Source organism: Manacus candei, unplaced genomic scaffold (genome assembly GCF_025592945.1).
Source record: "Manacus candei isolate 608988 ecotype Guabito, Panama unplaced genomic scaffold, ASM2559294v1 h1tg000072l, whole genome shotgun sequence".
Classification (NCBI taxonomy): domain Eukaryota; kingdom Metazoa; phylum Chordata; class Aves; order Passeriformes; family Pipridae; genus Manacus; species Manacus candei.
This window is the reverse complement of record NW_026138120.1, coordinates 1,331,176-1,348,771: the sequence shown is the minus strand read 5'-3', so window position 1 is coordinate 1,348,771 and position 17,596 is coordinate 1,331,176. Positions and strand designations below refer to the sequence as shown.

Sequence of the window (17,596 nt, the reverse complement as noted above, 5' to 3'; positions counted from 1 at the left end):
TGAGGCAGACAATCTGCTTGAGACTGATTGTGGTCCCTTGGGTTCCTTCAATATATTTGGTGATTCATGTTGAAAGGACCAAACAAGCCTGATGTATGGGGTTTGGTTTGCTGGGGTGGATGCACTAGCCTACTCCTTAGGCATGCATTAATCATGCATTAAGCATAGGGAACATTAGCCCACATTCTTCTGGAACCTTAACTTTATTAAAAGGGAACATGAGTGCCCACGGCTTCTCTTTCTGTGTAAAGATGCAACTTTCCCAACAGAACCACAAGAGATCCTCAGAATTTTAACCATCTTTAAGAAAGCCAAGCTCTGATCCTGTGAATTAAGATATTATGAAAGCAATAGGAATGCGGATGTGCTGAAGAGCGTGCGGAAATAACACCTAAAACACCCCAATTTTCTTTTCTAACCTATCTTCACTTTTCAACATTCTCTCCCACATATAGTGATGAATTGAGACAGGCAATGCAGGGAATTCTTCCAGTTACAGGTCACTGCATTACAATAGCTCTGGAAATAAAGATTTTTCCCTTCAGTACATACAAAATGAGATTTTTAAAGCAGTGGTTTAGTCTGAGATTCAGTTGTCAACAATTTCTGTCTAAAAACTATCAGAGAACTATCCTGTGCAGTTATCTTGCAGTTAGGCTCTAAGTTAGGCTCTAAACCAGCACATAGAACAAAACTCTATTTCAGACACTAAGCAGTAATTTATTCCTTGTCTTAAACAAAAAAACAGGCTTTCATTAAGGACACGGAAGCAAGTTATTACCTCCCTCTCACCCATTCCTAATATGTTTTATCTTTATTCTTTACAATCCTGGATAGCAAAGTGGCTGAGAGCCACCAGGATCTCTAATGCCACATGGTTATTGTCCTAGTTTTTTCTTCTGGTTCCAGCTGAATGATAGTAGGAGCTGTTCTGCTTCTGAGCAAAGGGGAGGAGGAGCTGCAAATTCTTAGTTTTTCAGGCTAGAGTGAAAGAGACCTTAAAAGCTGTTTGCCTCACAACTTACAACTCTTTTTGTGTTTACTGGCTTGAAAATATTAGAGTGAATAAATTCTAATGATTTGGGGGTTTGCACTATTGTAGAGCAAATAAAAAAGTCAGGCTAGTAATATGCCTCCGTGTTCACAAAATCATTTTACTTCAGAATGCCATGAAAATACTTTAAAGAGGTTTCTGTCAAGCCATTGTTTGAATAATAGGCTTACCTAGTGTTCAAGATTCAGTCAGGGTTTTCCTTGATATAGGATGTCATTTTGTAAGCGATGAGGACATACACAATTAACTGAAAACTCTAATTAAATTTCTGCTGCAAACACCTTTCTTGCTATGCCACTTCATCCTACATGCTGATAGCAGAAAAACAAAATGAACAATCCTGATCTCTGAATCACTCAAATGCTGCATTTTCAGACACAGCTGGCACTTCAGAGATCAAGGTACCTGTGAATTTCAGTTTACATTTGCCAATATACAGAGTAGGATTTATCCAAGTGGCAACAAAAGCAAAGCAATATTGTAGGAAAAAAAAAATAAATTAGATGCAGTGTGAGAATAAACTATCTACAAATAGGAGAACTATCAGAGAGGGAAAAAGAACAGAGAACAGGACTCTGGACGGTCTTTATGGCTCTGTGCCATCACAGTAGCATAAGGAAAGCCAGCTATGGGAGAAGAATTCTGTAACAGCATAAAGCTACTGCAGAAATGCATGCCATTCTGTGCTCCTGCCTCAGTTCAGGATGGAGAACAAGACTGGGAAAGAGTAGGCCTGCTGCTGAGAGCTGTCTGCTGTCCACTCTCCAAACAGCCCCACAGGGCCCAAGACCCAGCAGGGAAGAAATGGGGGGAACAACACAGCCTATGACAGCTCCTGTGGAGCTGAGAAGTGGAATCAGGTAAAGAATGAATAAAGGCACCTTTGTCACCATTCCTCCAATCTTCTGCTGATAACAGTTCAGATGGATGAACTGGTTCATTAGGATTTGGTTGGAAGAGATTAATAAACAGGGTGCACCATGGACAAATGAATATTACCATCTCACTTTTTAATATAAAATATTCAAGTTTTGAGAGATATGCTATCACAAGAGAGATAGCTATGTTTTCAGTTGTATCATAGTTGAGATAATTTATCTTTACCTCATAAACCCAAACCCTTTTTATCAGTTATAACTTAGCAACAGTGTTCATTTGTAATAGTGATATTAAAATGTGCTGGTTTAAACGGGAATGAACAGTAATGCATACATAGAAATTCAGAAAAAATCTCAAAGTTGCATTTCCTACTTCTTACTTTGACATGTAAAAATAACTTCCCTGTTTTTTAACTAAATAGAAATGGATAAAACTTGTCATAAATTAGTACAGCTCTCAGAACAGACAAATAAGTAAAAAAAAAATCTAAATTGATCTATTACTTCTTGAAATTAAACACTCATAAATGGAAACTTTGCTCATGTTTCTCCAACTTCATGGATTTTGATTGACATATCTGTCCTTATAACAGACACTTTCAATCAAGAGCCCTTAACAGAAGTGTCCTTAACTATAACAGTCTTAAAGTGTGACTGTCTGTGCCAGGTGGGATGAACTCTTGTGTGTTCCTGTAAGGAAGCTCCAAGCTTCTGTGGGTGCAAAGAACTTGTATTGCCTTAGATGTGTCTGGTGTTGTAAATACTGTCAGCTTTTAGGAACCACATAAAACTAAGCACAGAGGAAAAAAAAAAAAAAGAAAAAAAGAAAAAAAATTGTGTAACCTGTGTCTCAGCACTCCTGCATGGGTGAAATCTAACACTGGAGTATTGCCACTCTGTTCAAAAGGGCCAGAATTACAACCTATATGATCCAAACTTACAAAAGTCTTCCAAAGGGTTTTGAGTAAAATATGTGACTTTTAACATCCAAGGGCCAAATGCGTTATTTTGAAAGGTCAAAAGGATAAAACTGGGAGCAGCTGAGAACCCTACCCTACTCCCTTTACACTGCATAGGTAGGGCTCATGTTTTTAAAATCACAGGGCACACCTCAGTGTGTATGTTCTATTCATAAGGCAGTACAAACCTTCTGCCTAGTTTAGTTGTACTTAATTTAAGCCCTACCATTTAGGGCTCTGGGCCAGAGGTTACACACCAGAAGAAAAATCAGGGCCTGACTAGCGATGACTCAAACCCTTCACTCGGTGCTGAAACACTTCAGTGCTCCCTTGATTATTTTGGCACTGGAAATTTATGACCTAGATTCTGGGACACTGTATGGCCCCATCCTGCCCCTGTCTCAATTAGGCTATTCACTCAGCTTCTCTCTCTGTGCTTCCTTAAAATCCTAGCAGAAAAGGAGATCTGTAATGAAGCACCATGAACTGTCACCAAAGTGAAGTCCTGAGATGGGTTGAGGAATTAACATAGGGTATTCAAGCGGGAAAATGTGTGCCTCCTTTAAGGCACATTTAAGCAGTCAAAGCAACATTAAGGAAATACGGTTAGAAGACTCATTTAGAAGAGAATTTTATCACTTCCTGGATGGTTTTCAGGGGGTCTGTTTTGGAAGGACTGAAAGTATGATTTAAGTTATTTTAGAAAAAGGGGACCATGATGTCAAGAGTGTACAATGCACCATTGAATGTGATGAGGAGCATTACTTGGAGGAGGTTTGCATTTTTTGAAGGACTTTTACACATCATATTCTGTTAATTACTTCACTATTAATCCTTCTGAGAAATTAATGCATGCTACCAGACAGAAACCCACCTAGCTGACATTAGGTGCTGTTCTCCATCAGAAGCAGGAAAATATCTTGTAAATGCACATGGAATGGGAAGAAACAGCTGACTGTGGTATTTTCAAATTTAGGTGAAAATGTCACTGGGATTATTTAGCAAAGAAATAGGAAGGGGCAAAACCCCAAGTTATTTAAAAAACAACTTCTTAACAAAGATTAATTTTATGTACAGGGAAACTGCAAAAAGCACTTCTGTTGTCTGAATATAACATGGGAGCAGGTGGCAATAATGTTTCTAATCCTTAAATATCTCAGCACTGCTTCAAGTTCTGAATTTCTGTATGTTTGGTTGCACAGACTCCACCTACACCTGAATCACAACTGAGAAAAAGTACAATACTTCACAGCTCAAGCAGGGAGAAAGTTTTCCTCATACATGTGGAATGGTGAGACCACATTTTATTTTTTTAATTCCCTTTAGTTGTTGAAAGGGGGAAAACATTTTGAATTGCCATTACCTCTTTACCCTTGGCTGGTATATTTCCCTCTTAGACGAAGAAAGGTTTGAAGTGATAAAAGTTTACATAACATAGCTAAGCATATTATGTAAAGATTAAAGCAGCAGGGTCAGCACAGGGACAGAAGTGTCTCAGCCAGGCAAACGCAGCCGGGGTTACCTGACAGACAGTTCTCTTGGAGGTTTGTTTTGTTCCAGGTTAATATTATTCACACTAAACATTTAAGTGAGGCTCTGCCTTGGCCTCTCCTATTCCCGACTGCGATGCCTGCCACAGAGGCAATACCTGCCTGCGTGGGAGGCGAGGTTCCTTTACCTGGCCACAGCCAGGCGACAGTGCCTATCTCCAGCCGGGATGCTGCGCGTCCCCCGGTGCCGTCAGTGCGCGGGGGCGGTTTGCGGCACCAGGCTGTGCTAATGCCACGCAGTGATCGAAACTACCGCGGTCACACAAAAAGTGTGGCCACCAAGTGCCGAGGGCCCGGGCCCTGCCCCGCCGCGTGCCCCCGCGCCGCCCCTCCCTGCCGCCCGGGCGCTGCGCTCCCGCGGGGCATCCGCGCGTCCCCTCCGGCCGCTCCCTCGGGCTCCGCCGAGACAAAGGCGGCGGGAGGTGCGGGTGGCGGGCCGGCAGGACGGGGCCGGGGGGGCGGGGGGAGGACTGGCGGTGGGAACAAAGGAGCCGAAAAAGAAGAGAAGAGCCAAGAAAGTTGATACCGGCCTCCTCCGCCGCGCTCGTCGCGGCCCGCCCCCCCGGCCCCAGCACTTTGGCGTGAGAGCCCGCGGTAACCCGGCGGCGGGGAAGAACGCCGTGTACCCACTCCTCCATCCCACCCGAACGCCAGTCGAGGCTCCCGTCTCCCCCCAGCTACCCCCGTCGCCTCCCACCTCCTCCTTCCTCCTCTGCCCCACTGACCCCGCCCCGCACCCCCCAGTGCTTCCCTTTAACGCGCGCTCCCGCCGGCGCCTCTTGCCCCTCCCCCTTGCTCGGCGGCGCGCGGCCTCCAACACCACCCGCGGGCACGCGCCCGTTCCCCTCCACCCGTCGCTTTCCCCCCCGCTCACCCCCGCCGGAACCGCGCGCGCGCCCCCGCCCACCCACCCACCCACCCCTCCCTCGGCAGGGCGCGAGCGCCCGGGATAATTGGCTGGCGGACGCGCGCGCGCGCGGCGCCGGGCGGGCGGGGGCGCGCGCGCGCGGAGGCGGGGGCGGCGGGGGCGCGCGCGCGCGCGCGGCAGCGGCTTCACTTCTCTCCGGGCAGCGGGGGCAGGAGCGGCGGCGGCGGCGGCGGGAGAAGCAGCAGCAGCGGCCGCCGCTGCTGCTCGGGAGAAAGGGGAAAGGGCAGGGGAAGCCGAGAGCGAGGAGCGCGGGGGAGCGGGCTCATGACTCAGTGAGCGGCTGCAGCCCCTTTCCAGCCCCGCGCCCGGCCGGAGTCGGGGCGACCGCGACGGATTGTCCCGCAGCCTGTGTCCGGCACCAGCGAGAGAGAGACCTGCGCTCGCCTGCAGGTAGCAGAGGCTTTTCCCCCCGTCTCTCCCGGGGTACACCTACCTCTGCCCCGGCTGAGCTCTCCGTCTGCCTCCCCTCCCCCCGCCGGGCTCCTACCCCCTCGTCGCTGCCTCACGACAGCACCCTCCCCCCCATTTATCTGCGACCCTCGCTCTCTACCTTTATCCTTCATCTCCCCTCCCCCCTCCGCATCCCCCCGGCACTGCCTGGTACCCTCTTCCCTCCTTGTCATCCCCAGCCGTGCCCTTTCTTAGCCTCCGTCCCGGCCGTCCCCCTCCGCCCCTAGCCACCTCGGCATCTCTGCCGCCGCTCCCCGCTCCCTCAGGTTCCATCCAGCCTCCATTGCTTCTCAGCACCCCCATACCCCTTCAGCAACTCTTCCGTGTCCATTTGTCCTGCTCGCCCCGCTGCGGGCGGGAGCAGCGACCACCCCCGCTCCCCCCCGCCCCTCCGGCCCCGCTCCGCGCCGATCGCGTGGTCCCCGCGGCACTCGCTGCGCCCCTGGGTCGCTCCGGCGCCGGGGTACCCCCTGCGCCCTCCATGATCGAGCCTCCCAGGATTCGCCATCCCCACACCCCCCCGCCGCAGCACCCGGTGGGCACCCTGGGCTGGAGCCCCTCGGGAAGGGCACTAGCCTCCCCCGCCCCCACCCGGAGCGCCCTGAGGAGCCCCGCAGCCCAACCCTCTCCCTTCCCTCATGTGCCCCCGACGTCTTCCTCTCGCAGTCTCCTCCTCCTCCTCTTCTCGGTTGTCTCCTACTTCTCACCCTGGCCCGGCCGCCTCCCGCCCGGCTGTGGGGGTGCGGGGTGTGTGTGTTTCTGGGGATGCCCATGCCCACCACCAGCTCCCGCACGGCTGGGTCTTCCCGACGGGCGAGCCACGCTTCTGCCTCCGGGCGGCTGGGGGCCGTGGGAGCCGGGGCCTCTCGTCCTTTCCGTCCAGGTTCCTCTCTCAGTGGCGGACCCTGCCCGGCCACAAACCGGGTGCCTTCTGCCTCTCTTGCTGCGATGTTGTGGTCCTTTTGCCCTTTACGCTTTCTAATGAAGATGAAGTAAGGCGGCTGCTGCCGTTGCTGCTCGTTGTGGACCCTGCAGAAATATTCAATTTATCTTGGCTTAAAGAAAATTAAGACCGCTTTAAAAGGACATCATCACTAGCTCTGCCGCCCTTGGGGACCGATCTGCACGTTGCCAGGACCTTGCTGTCCCTAACTACGGGATTTTTTTTGGGGGGGGGGGAGAGTGTGACGGTGGTTGGTGTTGGGTTTTTGTGACTCTATATATTTTTTGTTTGTTTTGGGTTTTTTTGTTTTGTTTTGTTCTGAGGAAGAAGAGGAAGGTGCTAGTAGATATATTTGACAAAAGCAAAACCTTTTGGACTCTTCACTTCGAATTGATAGTTGTAGTTACACTTGTAATCTGTCTCTCTGCTGATTCATCTCACGTTAAGGGAGAGACTTTTAAGTCCCTTTTCACTCCTTTCCCTGTCCCCTCTGCTCATTTTTCTCTGCACAACAGCAGGGAGGTTAGCAACCCTCGCCTGAATATAGAATAGCCTGGCAGCCGGGGACCTGGACATCGCGTGTCTTCCCTCTTGCTCTGTGTGACAGTTGCAAACACACTCATGGCTGTTCAGATTCAAGGAGTATCTTGTATTTCTGTCTGTGTTAGTGGCAGTGAAATATTTTCTTCACAGTGTCATCCCCTCAGTTGATTTTTTTTTCCCCTAGTTGTTTGTTCATGTGTTTGGCTCTCTTTAAGTTTAACCCTATTTGAAGTGTCTAACTTCAGGCCCTTTAACACTCACTTTTACCAGAATATTAAGCATCCCTTGAACTATGCAAAAATTCCTAAAATTGCAGATATTGTGAGCAGATGGCATAGAAAGAATTACCTGACTGTCAGAAAGGGGAACAGAGAGAGAAGGAGAAGGGAGAGATAAAAAAATAACCAAAACAAAAAAACCCCAAGAAACTAGCCAGACATCAAATGACAGATTGAAGCATTTTGCTGTTGTAAATGCTGGCATTACATGTTACAGTAATTATATGCTCTGGGCTACTGTTAGTATTTGTCTGCTGGATAGTAACCTGAACTTATGAAGTGAATAGAGTTGTTTTTTGGATAATAGTAATATTTATAGCTAAGATTATTCACAGCAGATGTCCTGTGCGTATAAGCATTACTAAATATGCTTTTAACTTTCTGGCCTGCAGTGTTAAAGCCTATGTACATTGTGAAGAGAGAATTTTTCTTTTTAAAATGAGGTTTACTAAGCAAAGTTCAGAACTAAAATCTAGAGCAAATAAAGGCCATCACAAGTGTTATAAAGAGAAATGAGGTTGTATTTTAACTGCATGTAGAAGCAAAGAAAATGCGTACTTACTATCAAAATTGCTTTATAGTTATCATATTCTGACAAGTCAAAATATGCATTTAATATTTTTGTGGTTTATTACCTCTAAGTCTTCTGTTGTTTTTATCTTAAAATCTGCCAACTAGGATTTAAATATCTGAACATCAACCTGTGTGAATATACAAATTATGTTAAATATAATGTATCTGTACCATAGGAAACATTGTTCTCTAGGAATGAACAGTTTTTGTATTTTAATTTTAGGGTGAAAACTATGCATTATTTTGGTTACTTCAATGAACAGGCTAAGTGTTGTGTATTATTATATAAATTTATATATGAAAATATTATTTTCTATGATAAAATCTAATATGTAGTTTAAGCTGATTAAGGGAAACCTTAGTCCCATATCCATCACTTGGTATTGCTTGCTATTTCTTTTGGTGCATAAATATTTTGAAGGGATGCCATACTTCCAGAATTTTTATTCAGTATAGCTTTACAAATTAGATAAAAAAGACCTTATTCCTCCTGAAGTTAGCTGCATGTGTCAATAATGCTTGAAGAGATTATTTCTTCCACTCCACAGTGTGTACTATTTGATAGAATTAGATCTTGGTAAAGGTTTTTCAGAATAGGAGTAAATTTATTTTCTTACATGCAGCTGTAACTACAACACTTACAGCCTCTTTTAAAAAGCATCCTTTCAACATAACCCTGTTGGCATTGATGTTACTTTACTTTTACTTTGCTGTCTCTTTCCATAAATATATACAGGGAGATGAACTTTATTTAATCCATGGAATGAGGAAGGTTGAATCTGAGCCCGAAATATCATTATTCTCCCTTGAGTGAGTCTTAAAACATATAACAGTTAAGGTGAATAGTTTTGCTCTTAATTGTGATAGTGTCTGCACATAGGTAAGAGGAAAAGCAAGTCAAAGTTCGCAGCAATTTAAAACTCTGTGTATGAAAGAACAAATTCTTTGATTCAGACAGATTTGATCAGAAAACCACCCAGATATATGGAGATTGTGTGGGTGTAAGCAAGTAATGTTTGGGCCTATGTGCTTTGAAGATGGTTCTTTTATTAAAATCTTTAGAGGAGGATATATAAAGTAGGCATATAAGGTACAGATTGGGAATTAAAGGAAAGACCTGGGTTTCAGTTTGGTTTTTGGTTTATGTTTTGTTTTGCTTTTTTTGCTTGTTTGTTTGTTTGTTTGTTTTTTAAAAAATCAATCAGTGCCACCACATATGCTAATTCAGTAAGGGTTTTTCATGGACATCTGCCCTTCATTAGAACAGTTTGAGAAGTCATGACAGCTGTAACAGTGGGCTTGTAATTCCTCATCTGTCGGCATATTGTTGTACTATTTAAAATGAAGGAAGAAATTAAAATAGCTAACTAGTATCAGAAGTGTGCAAATAAAGTGTTAACCTGACTTCTGAAATATACTGAGATTTCTTGCCTCTTGTGTTCTCTGACAGCTTTGTTGCTTCATATTGCCTGAATGAAATTTGTCAGGAAAAAGCTTCCTTATGTCCTCTACCAGTGTGCTTACCGCTCTAGAAGTGTACCATTTCAGTAAATATAAACAGTCCTGTGTTAGTGCTTTTTGGTTCTGTGACTGTTTCCATCGAGCATGCCAAGATGTAGATTTTGTAATGTGGAAACCCACAGTAAAGACTTGGAATGAGCCCACAGATTTGTTTCATATGGGATAACAGAGAGTGTTAATACAGTAATAACTCTCAGTTCTTAACAAACTATGCTATATTTGAACCGGTGGCATAGTGATGAGATAGCTAGTGCATGGTGTTGCTGAGTGGTTGAAAAATATAATTCACAGTGAATGGTATTACACTTGCTGGATTATGTTTCCCACTTCGATAACTTCTGCTTTTCTCATATATATATATATATATGTATATATAGGTGGGCTTGTGTGTGTGTGTATATATATATATATATAGGTGGGCTTATATATATATCTATATAGAAAAGGTGGGCTTTTTTGGAGGTGGTAGTTGTTGTTGTTTGGAGTTTGTGGTTTTTTTGGCATAGGGTTTTAAATGACCAGCTCCTGAATTATTGTCAAGATGCTTCTGGCAAAACTCTTCAGTGCTAAGATTACTGAAGTACTGTAACACAAGTGTTACATATTAAGACAAAGACATTATGTGTTCTTTCCTTAAGGCATGTAAGAAATACTGCCGGGCAGTTTCTTCTCAAAAAGCTAACTTCTGTTGTTTGTTTTTGTTCAGTGCAGCATCTGCCATGTCTACAGAGGGGCAGAGAGTGGATGATAGTCCAAGCACTAGTGGAGGCAGCTCTGATGGAGATCAGCGTGAAGGTGTTCAGCAGGAACAAGAAAGGGAGCAAGTTCAGCCCAAGAAAAAAGAGGGCAAAATATCAAGCAAAACAGCTGCTAAACTGTCAACTAGTGCTAAAAGGTACAATGTTCTTTTTGGGTTTTATTTTAATTTCTCTTTTTTTCAACTGAGCATCAGATGTATGTATTGACTCAGTATATTAATTTTCTGATGATTTTATTATAACACTGCTGTATTAGTGTAATATTCTCTTGAGACTGGTCACAATAATGAGACCTGTATACTTTTTCCTTTTTTTGAGAGATTGACTCTTTCACATGGTTTTAATAGTTGCTTGCATGATAAAAGCTGACAATTTTTTATTGCTAGTAAAACTCAGACAGTTTTGTAGCCTTATAAAATATATCTCTGTATGTGTATGTATGACTGATGTTGAAACTTGTCAGTGTAACTTACAGTTAATTAACCATAAACATATCAGACAGTTCAGTAACTCAGCATGTTAGGACTACTGTAATACCTATTGTTGTGAAGTACTGCGTTTTCTTTTCCCAGATGGTCAGGTCAGAAATATCTGAGTGAACAACAAATGCATGTTGGTTTCATTACTAAACTCTGATCTGTTTCATTACCCATTTATTTTCCTTCCCTTTTCTGCTTGAGAGGAAAGGTTGGTTTGTAGAATAGCTATTTAAATTATTCTATGTTATCATGTCCATCTTCAGATAATGGTTGTATTGCTTGGACCAGACAGAAGGAATTTACAGCTTAGTGTAGCTTCCTTAGTACACACAGGGTTGTTAGTCTAGGCAAATGGGATTATAGTGATTGAAGTAAAAAAGCACTCATAAAATAATCTGACAAGAGACCAATTCTGCTGACTGTCCTGATGCAGAATTCCCAGATCTTGTTTCTTTGCTAATCCAAGGCTGTATAAACTACAAGAAAAAACATTGGAATTATACCACTGTGGTGCTGTGGTAAAGGAGAAGCATTGAGCCCCTATTGCCATAATTTATAACATATGCATGTAGTCACAGTCCATAAACACCAGTATATAAACGTGTGTACATCCCTTCAGGATTCAAGTCTTTGTCTTGCCTTAATATGTCCCTTTTCTATTACATACTTTTCTGGACTGAAGTATCTTCTGTCTTTCCAGTGGAGTATCGTCATGCTTTTTTTCTGCTATAGATAACCTTCCTTACAGCTGGCCTTTTTTTTGTTTTTTTCTTCTCTGTAGAAATGCTTTCTTGACTCCCATTCCTACTAAGACACTATTAGGAATCATATCACTGATCATACCACTTACAGAAGGGCCAGCAAAAGTTGCCCATGTTTCCTTTTGTGACTAAAAGGAAAAAAACCCAAAACACCCACTCAGCTTTCACTGCAAACCATGGTGTTACTCACGTAGTTAATCCAGCCCGTATGGTTTCTGACCTTGTTCTCTTTTGTCTGCTTCCTGCTATTATTATTTTTTAAATATTAGAATTATTGGATTAGTGATGACTTTTAAGGTCATAAAAGATAGTTTTCAGTGTCTTTAGAAAGCAGTCTGTGTATTCTGAACTTTGTACAATGTCTGGTGTAATGATGCCGATGCCGCGATTCTGACAAGAGCTTGTGGACGCTATCCTATTAAAAAATTAATAATGATATGTCAGAAATTGGTCTATTAATCTTAGCTTTGTATCTTCAAAGCTTAGAGCTTTTATCAACATGCATTTTACAGTGATAAAATTACTTAAACCTTTTAAAGTTTAATCACATCTGCTTATGGTTCTGCTGAAACTAATTATGCCAGTTGCTGACATCAGTGCGTTTGCTAGTTAGACTCTAAAGCCAGTTTCATGTGCATTCTAATACTAATATATTTTAAAAATATACATTTAAGTATACATGTTAAAAGCTGACATGACCTACAATAGCTCTTTAGGTACGTACACAATAAATAATATTTCGAAAAAAATATATTTCATTTGTGCTGGTTGTCATAGCACTTTCTGGAAGGATCACAACAACATAGTTTTTCTAGTAACAGGGTTTTTTAACAGTATAATCTTTTTTGTTTAAAGTATTCAGTTGTTTGTGTTAGATTTGGGATTGTACTTTCTTCATTCAGCCAGGTTTTTGTATTACAGGTTTTGTTTCTTTGCTTTTTAATTAAAATCAGTAGTGTCTCAAGAAAGGTAAATCAGGATTTAAAGCAGAGGATAAAAAGGAGTGGAGTATCATGGAGGAAGGAAAAATTTCTTAGAGTCCTCAATATGTGATAAGTATTACAGAAACTGTCTGTATAAAATATCTTCACAGTAATATTGTTAATTTTGTTCGTTAGAAGTGAAAAGTAGTGCAGGATTAAAAAGGCTGTACTCTGTTACCTTCAGTTAAAGGAGTCAACTCTGCTGAAATCAGTAAAACACTCAAACAACAGAGTGTAGTCAATTGTGGCTTTGGTCAAGATTCCTTAATTCCTGTTTAAAGCATAGAACACCAGTGAGTTAATGTAGCACTGGATCTAAAGTCACAGACTACAGACTTGATTCTAACCTGAGTTTGGAAATCACGTTTTCTTACTTGGTAAGCTTTTTCATGCATATGGAATTGTAGTCACAGTGGTTTTGGATTGCCTTATGATACGTCTTGTATATATTGATTTAGAATGAAAATTTGTGCATCTCTGTTTGGAAAAATTTTTGTTCTGCTTTTTATTTGTAGTTTTATGTAGTCAGATTTACAGAATTTTCAGTAGCATTAGGTTTTATAGAAATCAAGGTCTAGCAGTGTGCTGACTTTTGCTTGTGTAATCGTAAATCGCTACCATGTCTTATGTATGAATATACTGTTCATGCAGCATAACTGCTTCCCAAAGTGATCTGATTACAGAGGCTATATGAAACCGCTCAAATTTCTATTTGAGTAAGATTTTTGGTTTCAAGATATGGAGTTTCTTCTGTTAGCATTGCTATAACTGGCATCAAGAATGCAGAATGCCATCACATGCTGTGCTTCTCTGTTAATACTTTTAGGAGTAGCTGATATACAGGTGTAATAGCTTACAGCATATGTCATGCAGTGTACTGGTCCTTCAATTTTCCTCACCCAGAGGGCATCACCTTAAATAGCAACCTTTCTTACCTAACATGTCAAGATTGAGAAACTCGTTGCATATCACAATTACAGTTTAGACACGGAATTGAATTGCTGTCCTTGAAAACAGCAGGCATCTTGTTACCTCTTAAGTAGCAAATCTTAGCATGACCTTTGGATTGAGAGAAGTGTAACCATTCTTGGCTGACGTAGCTCAACAAATAAATGTATTGTTTTGCTTGGCTCCTGAAGTTGCTGGTTGAAAATCTGTCAACCTTTGTGTCCAATCCTGACATTTTTTAATAAATATCTGTGCCTACAATAAATTGTGAACTGTAAAACTTTAGTTGCAATCTTTTCCTTATTGAAAGAAGTTACAACCTTAAGGAGTAGCGAATCAGTAATAGATTAAATTTGTTCAAAATTCAACAAAGTAAAAATGAGCCTTTTTTCCCCTTCCCTTCCCTTCCCCCCTTTTTTTTTTTCTCTGAGGAGTTTATCACAGCACTATTTTCAAGGAATCTAGGAATGGTATTTAGAATGTTGAATATGACAGCAAAATACAGACTGCTTTTTCTTACAAGAAATATCCTTGTCATTTATCCATCTTTTAGTATGTGGGTGAGAATATTTCTTTTCCTCCAGTATGAAGCTAACCATCTTTAGATCAATTTCCTGCTCAGTCACAGTTTATTTAGTAGTGAAATATGTACCAGTGTCTGCTTTTCTAAGTATTTTCTAAGTAGCATATTCTTTGGTATAAGGTATTGAATCAGCTGGCTTTTATGGGTAAATAGGCATGTATTTTAGAAAAGTAGATGTGGTAAAAATCACTTATTGTCATATAATCCTTTATTTCTTTTCCAGTTAATCACACTGGGAAATCCTCTGGTTTTCACTTCTCTTAGCTTTAGAGAACTTTTAACTGTTTCATGAAGGAAACAACCACAGTCCCCTTAGTCTTGGAACAGTAGTAAATATGTGTCTGTGAGAATTAATAATATTTGAAATCCAAAATGTACTTTCATGCTTCTGAATTTATGGGTAGATTAACGGTTGCACTTGTGCTGGAAGGCAACTATGTTTCTTCTCTTCTGATAGTAAAATGGAGGGGAAAAATATTTTTTTTTATGTGTGTGTATGTATAGATGTATGTATATATGAGAGAGAGAAGTCAAAGGACTTCTCTAAGACCAAACAAAGAATATCAGATCTGACACTGCAAATTAAATGTCCTATGTGTGCAGCCCAGGGCATTGATTATTAGCCAAGGCTTCACCCCCTGCCATGACCCTACTTCCCAATACTTCCCTAAGCCATTATGTCATTAGTTTAAATATAAACTGAATAGATATAATTATTTTAATTTAGAGTTCTTTTTCACTCTGACATAGTTAAACATAACTGTTATTGAGGCAAAAAATCCAGAAAGGACTCTGAAAAAAATGTTTTGTTGCCAGAGGCCACATATCCTCACAGCAAATTCTCTGTGGTCAGTGAAGGAAATGAGGTACATCCTCTCCTATGGTAGATTCTGAGGGCAACTCAATGGAGATATGAAGCAAGTGCCAGAGCATGTGCAGACAAAGGCCAGCTTGCACATTGGAGGTCTCTATCAGTGCAAGGCTCTCTGGGATGCTGTCCGACAATTTAATTGTAACTTTGAATGCTGTGACGTGAACAAGATATTGCATGTCAGCTGCTCTACAGAAACTGTTTATGAATAAGCTCTCAGCATGAATGCAAGGTAAATTAAGGTTGCAGCAAAGGGTTGTAAGGTGTATAAATTAGTTTGGGACACCACAGAGTAGGAGAATAAACATGGACAACTTGCTGAGGAGCAAAAGATGGACAGTATTGTATTAATGTGTTGTATCTTGTTTGTATAAAAATAATGATGAATGAAGCATCTCTTAGATGCTTGCAAGAGCAGTTAGGACTTTTGAACATTAATATGCAGTGCTGTCTGATCAATTTTTATGGCTGGAAGCAGAAAGGTGTTTTGTCCTTGTTTGCTCAATCACAGAAAAGCTTGATAAAGGGCCATTTTAGCACTTGTGAAATTAGAAGTTAGAAATTTTGGGTTGAACTACAACAGATGGAAAAAATGAGAGACTCTTTTGTTTTCAGAATATAAGGAACATGGGTTAGGCTTTAGGAAGAAGAATATAAAGTTTTTGATCTAGGACTGAGGTTGTTGAAGTTGTCAATCCATTCTTGACGTGTCTCAGACTCATTGTAATGCAATGAAATATTAACTGTTCTTACTACTATATGTAAAGTAAAGGAATGATCTCTGACTATAAAAGTGCAATGCCATCATTCTGTAACTTCACAAAAGGCTGAAAAAACAGAACAACCCATAAAACGTGAAATTGAAGAATCTATGTTACCTAGATTTTCTGTGGTTTGAATTTGCGATAGTGTAATTTCAAAATCATGGCAGAAGTTTGTTGTATACAGAAGAAATATTTTAAGCCTCTCCCACAGTTATAAAATCTCCCTTCTAAAAGGTGTGAATTGTTAGGATTGTTTAACTGGAATAAGTTTTTTAAAACAACATGTTTGTTGTGCTTAAACTTCACTAATTAAAAAATGTGGTGTATTTTCAGTGTTACTACAATGATTTGGTGCTTGATTAAGCAATCTGTGCCTGTATTTTTATAGGAAAGGTATGATATTTATTGGGGAAATTCTATGTACTGGAGATATAAATATTTCAATGAGTAGAAAAAGCAAGTAAAAGATCAAATTGCTCCCCCTCAACTGAAGTAACTGTGTGTGTGTGTAGGGTTGGGGTGGATAAAAGTTAGAAGAAAATCTAAGCATCTGGAAGAGTGTTTTTATCTTTGCGATTATATAATCTGATCTAATAAGTGATTATTACCTCTGCCTACAAATCTTGCCCACGTATGTCCTAATTATTTTAGAATATGAAAGATAAAGGCTGGAGTTTCTGGTTCAGGCCAATTCTTCTACTGCCATTGGTTCATTTATTCACTGTAGCTGTAAAATCAACTTATAGTAGCATAAGGGGAATTTTGATAGTGGCTGTGAGACTCCTTAACATGTAAGATTGTGTTTGGATCTTAAAGTTATATAGAGAATTAAACTGCTCATTTTTATGTTATATATGCCAATATACCTGAATGCTTATTTTGATAAACCATTTTCTTTGCCTGTATTTATATGCAAAATGGGTAGCAATCATTTTTAACAAGGTATGTGTAAGTCAGGCCTGAACTTTTGGCTTATGGCTTCGGCATGTATTTCAGGAATTTGCGTGGTGTTATTGTGCAGGTTTTCTTTCTTAGCATAGGGAATAACAGGAATAACAATTTGCTGCTGTACATGAAATCTTGTGAAGGAGAAGGCAAGAAGAAAATACTCAGGGTATCTTGAATTGTTTTACTTTTTCTTCCTGCTTCTAAATGTTCATGTTTTTGCATTGAAGTAACCTATAAAAAAAACCTTGGGCATAGTTTATAGGTAAGGTGACCATTACAGTCTTGCTTATGGCATCATACTTTGGGAACTGAAAACTCCTACAAGTTCCTTTGGGAACTCTGTAGACTCCCACTCTGTATAATTAAATTTCTTCAAAGGTCAAGATACTGGCTCTCATGCAGATGCTGGTGTAAGGGAAAAGAGCCCCTGTTGCCAGCTGTGGCAGAGATCAGGCATTCATGGACTTGGCTTGGAAGCATCAGCCTGGGAATATCCAGAAATCCTTAACAATGAAGTTGCTCTCCCTGCAGGAAGAACTCTGGCAGGATGCCTGTAATGTCTTTATTGGTGACCTGAAGGATATGGCAGAGTTCACTCTAAAGTTTTCAGACTACAGCAAGCTGGGGGGGGGAGCACTTGGTACATGCAGGAGCAATGCTGTGGCTCAGAGGGATCTCGCCAGGCTGCAGGAGAGGGTTGACAGAGAACTCATGAAATGAGGTCTCACCCCTTGTAATGATACATACTGGGGACCATCTCTGCTGAGAAGGAGATGGGGACCCTGGCAGAAAACAAGCTTAGTGTGAGGCAGCAACAAAAGCTG

General features: G+C 41.4%; 1 protein-coding gene across 4 annotated transcripts in view; it reads left to right on the top strand.

Moving 5' to 3' along the window:
• Window positions 1–4,826: 4,826 nt before the first annotated feature.
• The window catches only part of UBE2E2 (ubiquitin conjugating enzyme E2 E2), a 205,246-nt gene continuing 192,476 nt past the window's right edge, over window positions 4,827–17,596 (top strand). For 2 of the 4 annotated variants that reach the window (XM_051808442.1, XM_051808439.1), the window contains exons 1-2: window positions 5,490–5,759; window positions 10,384–10,572. In XM_051808442.1, coding sequence (XP_051664402.1) covers window positions 10,397–10,572 — 176 coding nt within the window. In that variant the 5' untranslated portion in view covers window positions 5,490–5,759; window positions 10,384–10,396. Of the gene's footprint in view, window positions 4,864–5,489; window positions 5,760–10,383; window positions 10,573–17,596 lie in introns of those variants that run through there. The other 2 variants (XM_051808441.1, XM_051808440.1) reach the window with 2 other exon arrangements.